The 12,290-nt window shown below is 37.8% G+C and overlaps 1 protein-coding gene across 1 annotated transcript in view; it reads right to left on the reverse strand.

The window, feature by feature from the left end:
• Roe1 (grpE protein homolog, mitochondrial Roe1) overlaps positions 1 to 11,217 on the reverse strand; it is a 51,393-nt gene extending 40,176 nt beyond the window's left edge. The window contains exon 1 of the mRNA XM_090373441.1: positions 11,109 to 11,217. Coding sequence (XP_090229567.1) covers positions 11,109 to 11,215 — 107 coding nt within the window. The 5' untranslated portion in view covers positions 11,216 to 11,217. The remainder of the gene's footprint in view (positions 1 to 11,108) is intronic.
• Between the last annotated feature and the right edge of the window lie 1,073 nt (positions 11,218 to 12,290).

Genomic DNA, 12,290 nt, shown 5'->3' on the forward strand with positions numbered 1-12,290 from the left:
GACCACTGTTGTTTTTGATTTTCATAAATGACATTGATGAAGGGATAGAGGGTGTGATGGCTAAATTTGCAGATGATGTAAAAATTGGTAGAGTAGTTAATGATTGGCCCAAACAGAGCTTCTTCAGAATGACCTAGATAGACATCACAGATGCTCAGAAAAATTGCAACTATGCTTTAATCCAGCAAAGTGTAAGGTATTGCACCTGGAGAACAGTAACCCCAAAATAACTTATACACTTGGCAGGATTGAACTAAAGCCAGTAGTGAAGGAAAAGGACTTGGGTATTACAATACGGTCAGATATGAAGTTCTCCGAGCATTGTAGACTGGTTGCAAGGAGGGCCCGTGGTGTCCTATCGATGATTTATCGAACGATCGCTATTAGAGATAAGGACGTCATAATCCCATTATATAAGACAATTGTTAGCCCACACTTGGAATACTGTGTTCATGTATGGAGACTGCATCTAAAGAAAGACATTGTTCTTCTTGAAAGGGTCCAAAGACGGATAACTCGCCTGGTGAGATCGGCAAAAGGGCATCCATACGAGGAAAGACTTTGAATATGTTGGTTGCAGAGCTTGGAAACTAGGCACCTTAGGGGAGACTTCATTGAGGTGGTGTTTAAGGTTCTGAGAGGCATAAGCAAAATGAATAAGGATGAAATTTTCACAGTTATAAATGATTCTAGAACTAGGGGCCATAATTTCAAGTTGTTTAGACTGGATTACAGGAAGTTTTATTTTAGCCAGCGAGTTATAAATTACTGGAATAAGTTACCTACATGGATTGTTTGTTTGTTATTTGGATTTTAGGAGCATTAGCAACTAAGGCCATATTGCTCCGGGGATATACGGTGGTCATTCCCTGACCTTTCCGCATCCTCTGTATTTGGTAGGCACGGGCTGAAACCCCGGTCTAATCAAGAAGCATGTGCTACGCACTGCTGCTCCTGCCCACCTGGCTACAGAGGCACCTACCTACATGGGTGGTAGAGGCTGACAGTCTGGGGAAATTTAAAGGTCAGCTGGATAATAACGTAAATAAAATAATATAATAAATAAGAGAAAAGGAAATGGACAACCTATGCATTTCCCTCCTCTCTTAGTAGTAGTAGCATTACTACTACTAAGGGAGGAGGGAAATGCATAGGTTGTCCATTTCCTTTTCTCTTATTTATTATTATTTTATTCTTTTTTTCTTATTATTATTATTTTATTCTTATTATTTTATTTTATTTATTTTTTATTTATTTTTTATTTTTTATTATTATTTTGGCTGGTGCAGCATAAGCCACAGGCTTCCTTGCACCATGTGGCCATTGCTAATACGAATAAACAGATTAGTTCAGTGGCAGACGATAAAGGATGGTAATCAATGGACATTGCTCTTCGTGGACTAATGTTATTAGTGGATTCCCATAGGATTTGGTGTGGGGCCCATTGCTGTTTTGTTTATTTATTGATGATATCAATGAAGGTATATCAGGCTTAATCTCCAAGTTTGCAGATGATAAAAAGGTTGGCAGGGTTGTTAATGACAGTAAAGACAGTGTGCTACTGCAACAGGATCTAGAAAAGTTAGGCAGATGGGCTAAGAAGTGGCAAACTGAAGTTTAACGCTGACAACTGCAAAGTACTGCACATGGGTGGCAGTACTTTGCAACTGTCATTTCCCTGCGTGTAGTACAACTGTGCGGTACTACACGCAGGGAAATGAAGAATGAAAAAGACCTGGAGGTAATTGTGCAGTCAGATATGAAATTTTCTGGGCAGTGCATACATATATGGCAATATTTCTTACGGATAAGATTGACATGCACTGGTGATGACGTAATATTGCATCAGCTGTTACTTTTAGCTATATAAGCATGCTCTGCAAGAGTTGCAGTCATTCCTTGCTTGTGTCGGGATGGTGAGATATGTGCAGTTGACACCATGCAGAAAGAGTGCTATTGTTGCTTTACGTGAGGCAGGATGTTCTTCTCATCACATTCCTTATAGAGTGTCTTGTAATCAGTCAACAGTGAGTAATCAGTCAACAGTGAGTAGATTTCTTTCCAAACTCAAGAATACTAGAGCTTGGAAAGCTAAAAGAAATCTGCTGATAGGAAAAAAGGAACCAGACACAAACGAGTCTCTACACCAAAACAGGAACGTGTTTTGAAGCGCTTATGCCTTAAAAACGTAAAGCTTCTTCGTCTGAACTGAAAAGAGAATGGGAAGAACATACAGGAGTGGTAGCAAGTGCAGTAACAGTCAGAAGACTCTTCACAAATGGACTTGTAGCCCGTCATCCTAAGAAGCCCTCCTCACACAAAAAATTTGGTGTAAGGAGCATGTCAAATGGACATGCTCCTTACACCAAACAGTGTGCTGCTGATGACAGCAGCACACCGTCCATAAGCAGTTCGACTAAATATTAGTTTGCACCTGGTGAACTTTTCATTTTGTTTTCCATTTAAAATGATAAACAGAAGCAAACTGCTTTCTAGCAGGGATAAAGAGGTGATTATTCCCTTGTATAAGGCAATGGTTAGGCCACATCTTGAGTACTGTATACAGGTCTGGAGGGCTCATTTCAAGAAGGATGTAGAGCTGCTGGAACGGGTACAGAGAAGGGCAACAAGATTAGTGAATGGAACAAAGGGTTGCTCTTACGAAGAAAGGCTTAAGTTTTGCAAATTACAGAGTCTGGAGACTAGGCACCGGCGAGGTGATCTGATAGAGGTGTATAAGGCTTTGAATGGTTTGAGCATGCTCAATGCCAATGGGATTCTTCATCTTGCTCAGAATAATCACCTCAGAGGGCATAAATTCAAATTGAGGAAGGACGGATGTCGGATAGATGTGCAGAAATTTGCCTTTGGCCAGCGGGTGGTTGGTTGGTGGAACCGACTTCCATCACTTGTTGTTGAAGTTGATAGCCTAAACAAATTTAAAGCTCAACTGGACAGGTATTTCGAACAAACGGAGGGGTGAAATGGGAGTGGTGTGTGTTTTTTTTTTTTTTTGGCTGATGCTGAATAAGCTTGCTTTCTTGCATCATATGCCTCTACTAATGCTAACTGAGGGCTTCTGATAACATTTCAGCAATAATTGTCATGTTTACCAAAGCTGTTGCATAAAGGTTGCAAATGCTAATTTTGGAATATTTGGAGAGCACCTTTTAAGCATTAGCATTAGTAGAGGCATATGATGCAAGAAAGCAAGCATATGCAGCATCAGCCAAAAAAAAAACCACTCCCATTTCACCCCTCCATTCGTTCGAAATACCTGTCCAGCTGAGCCTTACATTCATTTAGGCTCGCAACTTCCACAACAAGGGATGGAAGTCTGTTCCGCCAACCAACTACCTGCTGGCTAAAGGCAAATTTCCACACATTTATCCTACATCTGTCTTTCCTCAATTTGAATTTATGCCCTCTCAGGTGATTATTCTGAGCAAGAGGAAGAATCCCATCGGCATTGAGCATGCTCAAACCATTCAATACACCTCAATCAGATCACCTCGCCGGTGCCTAGTCTCCAGACACTGTAATTTTCAAAACTTACGCCTTTCTTCATAAGAGCAACTCTTTGTTCCATTCACTAATCTTGTTGCCCTTCTCTGTACTCATTCTAGCAGCTCTCCATCCTTCTTGAAATGAGGAATCCAGACCTGTATACAGTACAAAAGGTGTGGCCTGACCATTGCCTTATGCTCAGAAAACTTCATATCTGCCTGCACAATTACCCCCAGGTCCTTGATACGCTGCTCTGGGGTTACTGTTTCCCATATGTAGTACTTTACATTTGTCAATGTTAAACTTCATTTGCCACCTCTCAGCCCATCTGCTCAACCTTTCCATATCCTATTGCAGCAGCACTGCATCAGTAGTGTCCTTAACAACCCTGCCAACCTTTGTATTGTCTGCAAACTTAGATATTAAGCTTGATATACCATCAATATCATTTATAAATACAAAAAACAACAATGGACCCAACACTGAACCCTGAGGACTCCACTAATAACATTAGTCCATGATGAGCAGTGTCCACTGATTACCACTCTGTCTTCTCCCCCCTCAACCATCCCTTTATCCGTAGCAGCAATTTGCCTCCAATGCCACACTGCTCCAATTTGTGCAGCAGTCTCCATGTGCAACAGTATCAAAGCCTTTCTAAGATCCAAATATATAATATCAAAATTATTCCCTGCATTCAGTTCTTTTGTGACTGCATCATAGTATCTAATAAAATTGGTCAGGCAAGACTTTCCCTTAACAAAACCATGCTGCGTCCGAGCTATAAGTGAAGTCTTGTCTAGATGATCCTGCAGTGATTCTTTAACCAGTGCCTCCATTAATTTTCCTGGAACAGAAGTTAAACTCACAAGTCTATAATTACTTGTGTCAGCCTTTGATGCTCCTTTGTGAATTGGGGTCACATTTGTACATCTCCAGTTTATGGGTACCTCCCCTGAGTCCAAAAACCTCTCATAATTATGGCTAAGGGTTTGTTTACTTCCTTTGCTGCCTCCTTTAATATAACTGGATAGATCCCATCCACCCCGGGTGCCTTTCTTTATGTTTATCCTCAACAATTTCTCCTACACTTTCCTCTCAGTTATTACAAAATCAAATAGCTCACTGCCCGAGTTTACTTCCCGTCTGGCATTCCCCTTCCTGAATAACTCCTCATGTGTGAATGTAGATGCAAAATACTCGTTTAGTTTGTTAGCCACCTGAGCAGGATCATCAACTGTTGAACCATCAATATCCAGTGGACCAATCTGATTCATCCCTTTCCTTCTAGAGTTTACATAGGTAAAGAACTCTTTTCTGTTTTTCTTTGCCAAGGATTTCTCATAATCTGCCTTTGCCTGCCTAATCTCCTTTGTGACTTGGTTACAGACCAGCTTATATCTATCATAGGCTTCCATGTCACCCATTAATTTATATGTATCCCATGCATTTTTCTTCTCTGCCATATGTCTCAATTAGTTCATCTGACATCCATTTAAGCCTACACCTTGAACAATATTTCTTAGTTGGTATGTAAAGCCTAGTAGCTTCCAAGGTAAGTTCTTTGAATTCTTCCCATTTTGAATTTGCTATTGGTAACATCATCAGTTGGTCCCACTGTATAGAATTTAAATACTGTCTCAGACCATTGTAGTCGTCTTTACGAAAGCAAAAACCGTTCCCTTTACCCCTGATGGTAGTTACCGCTTTGAGTAAATCCCACTTCAACACAACTTCCACATCTCTGATATCCCAACAACAACTGTGATCGCTGCCACCTAGTGGTTCCTTTATCTGCAGATTCTTAATGCATGAAGAATCACTACTGATAATCAGATCAAGAGTATTACTCCCTCTAGTTGCCTCCTGAACATGCGATGTAGAAAACAATCATCCAATAAATCCACAAAAAGCCTTGCTAGTGTGCGAGTGACCAACCCACAAATTCTAGTCAATATCTGGGAAATTAAAATCCCCCATTATAAGACACTCTGATTTACTGGCCCACTATTTCCCTGTACAGTTTCTTATTATACTCATCAGAGTCATTAGGCCTATAGCACACTCCTACTCTCAATGCTTATGTCACACCAAACTGACTCGACACTGCACTGTACAGCAATATCGACTGGCTTCACTTCCTTGGTTTTTGTGTGTTTCTTAACTAATAGCATAACCCCTCCTCCTTCCTATCCTATCTATCCTTTCTGTACACATTGTGCTCCCCAAATTCCAGTTCTGCATTCCTTATATCTGTGTGACTCCACATCTCTGATATCCCAACAATATCTGCCTTTGATGTTTTGAGCAATACCTCAAATTCATCAAATTTATTTACCAAACTCCTAGCATTGGTGTACATGCAAGTATACATGCACCTGTTCCTCTTCTTAGCTACCCTAACACAACCCATGTGTTTACTTGTACCGCAATGACTCCCAGCAGTCACTGAAATACCCTGCATCTTGTTTTCCCGGCTGCTCCTCATTCCAATAGAAGCAGTGCAAGAATCACTTTCACCTCTGCCAGTGGCCACTGTTAATCTATTAGTCCTCCTATCCCCCCCCCAGGCTAGCAGTTTTCTAATCCACCTAACACTGCCTCGATAGCATCAGCAAATATTCTTGCACCCTTTCAAATATTACCGTCAAATATTACTTAGCTTTTGCCTTAACTATTAATAATTAATATCTTTTGTTTATATGTCTATTTGTGATGCTAGTCGTTAATGTAACATACCATCGCGAAAGAGGGTTCGAAATGTGAAATTCCTAGGTGATGCACTTTCTTTAAACACCAGTGTATAAATGTAGGAGATTATGTTTTCAATGTGGCTAGTGGTTAGTAGGTAGTATAATCAACCATAGGTTGAAATCGTGGAATACAGTCATAAAATAACTCAATTCAAACCACAAAAATAATGAAAAAAAACATAATATCAAAAATAATATATTAAAAGTACTTCATGTTGCAATTTCAATGATTTTAACATCTTTCTCGAGAGCCAGCCGTCAAAACCAAGGAAAAAGCAGCAAGAAGTAAGGCCTCTTTTTCGAACATGAAATATACATAGCACGTGGTATAAAGAAACCAAGTTTTTGTATAAGCACGGAAGCCAGGTTAATCGTAGTGTGTAGAGTACATAATGCTAACGTATATTTCAGGATTGACCCGACAGAGGCGAAGAGATAAGTAGTAAAAATTATAAGTAGTAAAAAATTTACAAAAAGCTGATGGCAAATGATAACCTTAAAGGCTGAAATAAAGAGTTGGAACAGAGGGTCAGGAACGGTACTTACTGTATACCCATGCCGGAGTCGTGGAGACAGCCATACGTTGTAGGCTAGCGTGCAGCAGTGGAGAAAAAGGGCATTACATGCTCATGTCAATGACTATATAATATGTAAAAGCAACCTCAGGCATTAGAATGCAGTATGATGTACAGGGTTGGTGGAGGAATTAAACATGATGAAGTAAGACGTGCCAGGATGGGGGAGAAGCAATAACTGGCAAAATAGAGTAAAAAGACGATGAATCTTGTATAAGGCAAAAACAGCAAATACAGCAGGAAAATAGCATCTTGATATTGCTTTTGAAACGTAATCACACACAAGAAATAAAAGGTAGGGATTCAGAACAGCAAAAAGTGGTGTAAGGATGAGTGGAAATAGCTGTGCTCGGGTGGTTCAGGGTTGCTAACCCATTCCTCTAGTAGAACCCTGAACGTAAATCTGGGAATGCCTTGTGTTTAAGTTTAAGCCAATAATGTTAATGGTGAAGGAAGACCATTATTATTAAGCATTATAACCTTTATACATAGTAATGTAATATATTAATAAAAATTAACAAAATAATTAAAAGTAATGAAAAATACTCCTTTGTAACCAATCAGTGGGCACAGGTTTTCCAGACTGTGAGACATTGGGTATTGCCTATACATTATATACACAGTATGGATGTAGAGGATGTCACTTTATTAATATAATCACCATCTAGGAGATAGTTAATTATTTTCTTATACTTTAAAATTTGGAGTGCCCAATGTACAAGTTAGTACATTTGCATTGTTTCTGTATATAGCCAATTACAAATTGGCATCATTAAGTATAGCTCATATTGTGAATACCTTCACGACGAGTTGCTATGATATTGCACTACCTCGAATAAGTAACACTTCTCCATAGGAGAAGACTATTGTTACTTATTCTCGGCAGATACCATCACCCATATGGCACTGTTTTGGAGCTTATTGGCTCCTCATCAGTGGGTGGGCAGGTACCCTGGTGTTGCAATGATGAAAACCCAGTTGTGAAGTATAAATCCACAATATGAGAGAGACCTTCCAGTTCTGACCATGCGCCGATGGAACCACGTGCTAAAATACCGTGAGCCTGTTATATATAAGGAAGTGTTGCCAGAAGATTTATTACTGTTGAGGAAGGAAGCTGATGCTTCCGAAAGCTACAGGTTTTATCGCTTTTAATCCAGTTTATTTTTAGGTAATTTTATTACAATGATTTTATTACAGTTTTAATTCTTATATAGTGTATCATAGCAGTTTTATTTTATACATTAAATTTTATTGTAAATATATTATTTTAATTTGTAAATTCTAGTCACAGTAAAGAGCTATTTCAATTAACGGTTGGTGTATGAGCTTATTTATCGCCAAGACATGAATTTACCCAACCTCAGAGGCCTTTTCCAGGATGTTTTTCCATCAGTTATGTAGTTGTTTGAGATGCAGAGGTTGGTCAGGCTGTTCCAATATGCTGGTTTGCAGTTTGTAATGTGTCTGTAGCTGTTGTACAGTTTGTTGAGGACTGTCTTCAAGTTTCATAGGTCTATGCTGGTGAAAAGGCTGATAAAATCATATTGATATACTAGTAATGTTATTAGATTTTAGTGCATCTATTACAGGCTGTTTATTGTAAATAATTCTGCTATTGGGTAAAGTATTTAAGACGGGCTTCAGAAGTAGCTCTTAGTAAATTTTTTTTTTATCCCCATTGGCTTTCAGTAAATTTTTTCCTGCTTATCATCCCTCTGTCAGGTCAGCCATGAAATATATGTTGGCATTATGTTAGCAATACTCTACACGCTATGACGAACGCGGCTTCTGTGCTGATACAAAATCTTGATTTCGTTATACCTACCACATGCTACATATATTTCACGTTAGAAACAGAGGTCTTACTTCCTGCTGCTTTTTCCTTGGGTTTGACGGCTAGCCCTCGAGAAAGACGTTAAAATCATCGAAATTGCGACATTAAGTACTTTTAATATATTATTTTTGATATTATGTTTTTAACCTTTATTTTTGCAAGTTCAAATTGAATTATTTTATGACTGCAATTCCATGATCTCGACTTATGGTTGATTATACTATCTACTAGCCACATTGAAAACAATCTCCTACATTTACACACACACACACACACATATATATATATGTTTAATGATAAAAGTAATAGAGAAAAAGGGAAACAAAAGCATGAGCAAATAGAAAATGAACAGAGTAAGGATATGAAATAACTCAAAATAAAAAAATAATTAAAAAATTTATATAAATACAATAGATATATAAATAATCACATAAGACTTTGGTTGGCAATTCACTACAGAACTGGCAGTGATAGTTCACAATATTTCATTCGTAGTAAACTACAAAGCAGTATTATGGATGGCATCGATTTAATTGTGTGACTACCTTCATGGGTTAACATGATATTGCACTGCCTTAAATAAGTAATGCTTCACTAATAGAAGAGACTATTGTTAGTTATTCTCAGCGATAGCACCACCCAGACAGCACCGTTTCAGGGCTTTATTGGCCTATCATCGGTGGGTGAGTGAGTAGGTTCCTTGGTGTTGCAATCATGCTAACCCAAATGCAGTTATAAAGTATTAACTTCATAACTGCATTTATGCCAACCCAGTTACACTTCATAACTACATTTGCATGATTACAAGACCAGGGTACCTACCTACCAACTGATGGTAGGCAATAAGCCCAAATCGAGGCCACCGTTTCAAGGCCAATAAGCCTTGAAATGGTGCTGTCTGGGTGGTGGCATTCGCTGAGAATAAGTAACAATAGACTTCTCTATTAGTGAAGTGTTACTTATTTGAGGTAGTGCAATATCATGGCAACTCGTGAAGTAGTCACAATATGAGATACAATTAAATCGATACTATTCATTATACTCCTTGTAGTTCACTACGAACAAAATACTGTAAAGTATCACTACTAGTTCTATAATAAACAATTTTAATGTTTATATGCCTGGACGACCACATGATCAGAGGAGTTCACACAAGAAACGTCACCGTATTTAGTAGGCATGGGCTTGAACCCCAGTCACTCAAGTCACATACTTATGCAACCTCAATGCCTGACCACTCAGCCATGGCAGAACTAGAAATATGATACACTAGAAAAGAATATTGTTGTATAACCTTTGGTGTGTTCTTCATCACCAAATGTTTGGCACCAAGTTCTTTATCTGTTGTATATGCTTTTTCTGTAGTTGTACTTGTGTTCTCTGTAGGGTCGTTCAACTGCAAACTACCATGCTTACTACAAAATATTTCGCCCCACCTTTATTTGTTTGTTTTGGCTTTAACTTCATTATTACTTATTTTGTGAAATTTAATCAAAAGTTACTTCTAATTTTAATTATTTTTTTACTCTTATTTTGACCTAACTTTTTGGCATGTATTTTGAGTCCAAAACAGATGCATGATATTGCTGTCATTTTCTATAATCCTGATGGTGGACACCTTGAAGAAGACACCAAGGTTGCAAGTTATGCAACAATACTCCAGAACGTGGATACGTGGATCTCCATTTCTCACTAGCCAAAAACGAAAGTCTATTAACAAAAAACCAACACTTCTTTTTGCTTGAATCCGTCCCAAACTCAGCCATGACCGCAATGTGGCAACTCGGGACTTGTATAGCCCAATATTCTTTTCTAGTGTATTATATATTTATTCTATTTATATATATATATATATTTTTTTTTTTTTTTTTCTTTTGACCTACTTCATTTTCTATTTATTGTCTTTATTTCCCTTTTCCTCCCCAACTTTTACCACTAAATCACTAATTTTGTCGCTAAAAACTAATGTTCATCATGGTTGGTGGGTTTTTTTGATTATCAGTAGACCTAGTTCTTGAACATTTTTTCCATATTTTTCACGTTTTTCTTTTTTTCTCTCCCTTTTCCTCTCTCTCACCTTTCTTATTTACTTATTCCTCCGTTTTATCTTTCCTTATTTATATAAGTTAATTATATTAATCACAATTATATTATATTAATTATATTAATCACCTGACATTAATTGCCAAGAACTGGAATTTGTGGTTTCCTACAAATGTATTATACAGTAAATTTACAAATAAAGATTAATTAAATGTAATGATTTATTTGTAATGATTAAATTAATTTTTATTTGTAAAGGTTTCTTGCACAATATGTAATAAATCCGGCCTCTTGCATCAGGTATTTGAAGAATACTAACAAAAATTATATCATTTTTTCAAAAAAAAATATATATATATAAAATTGGAAAAATATACTAAAACATGAGCTTACCTATTATAAGCTGAATTATAATACAGGAATCGAGCATATCTTGAATTCCCATATAAATCAAAACAAGTGCGAACGACAGCACGACATAAAGACAGAGAAGATGCCATTTTCAAAAACAGTAAATTATTAAAGAGCACATTGGCATACAGAGCGTCGCGACCCCAATTACATTAAAATTAATTATAGCCGCAGGAAAAAAATATATATTTTTTCATATTTTTTATTATTATTAATGATAATAATTTTAATTATCGTTAAAATTATTAATTATCATTAATATTTTTTTTTTTTTGCCGGTGCACCATGATAATGGTCCACCGGCCAAAAAAAAAAAAAAAAAAAAAAATTCCTGAGTTCCCCAGAGAGAGAGAGAGAAAAAGGAATAACCAAGAAAAAGAAGAATGATGATATCCAACTCAGTACCCTGGGTATGCCAAGCCCATACTCACCGGATGCGAGCCCCTGAAGAATAATGTTACGGCCAATTAATTTTTGATGTTAATTCGTTGGGATAGCTACATACTCTATCGCCCATCATTTATTGGGACACTAAAAGGGAAATATCTACTTATGAAAAAAATAAATAAATAAATAAAAGACACCTTCTACACTTGAAAAACATTGGAATCCTGTTACAGTCGACAGGGGCTTAGAGGGCAACAGGTATTCTGTGTGTTAATCAGACACTCAGCCTAAAACACTGATGGATCCAATATCTCTCTATTACAGAAGATTTAGGAGAAGTCCGGTTGGCCTGGCTCCCGAAAACCCACTCACGCACACCTTCTCGATGGTAAGCCCTGTTACGTCACTTAGGTGGCAACGAACGTGTAGAGTGGTTCTCTTCAAGACGCCTCGTCAGCGTTAAGAGGAAAAGACCAAACCCTCCAGCATATCAGAGCACAACATTACAAATAGCCCTCAGTCCCCAGCAGCTTTCACTATCCTTCATACGGCAGCGAGAGGATCAGAGTGGAAGCAGAGGGTGCTAAGAATCTCTGGGTACGACCAGGCTGCCATGCACGGAAACTGAACTTGGACTGTTATAACGTACGATCACTCATCGTTGAAGACAGGATATTAGAGCTGGAAAAGAAATTAGAAAAAGGGGAATTGGAATATCATCGGTTTGGCTGAAACAAGAAGAAGAAATGAATCACTTATAAGTTTATCAAGTGAAAA

This window comes from Mastigoproctus giganteus, chromosome 5 (assembly GCF_048544385.1).
Source record: "Mastigoproctus giganteus isolate SK-2022 chromosome 5, ASM4854438v1, whole genome shotgun sequence".
Classification (NCBI taxonomy): domain Eukaryota; kingdom Metazoa; phylum Arthropoda; class Arachnida; order Uropygi; family Thelyphonidae; genus Mastigoproctus; species Mastigoproctus giganteus.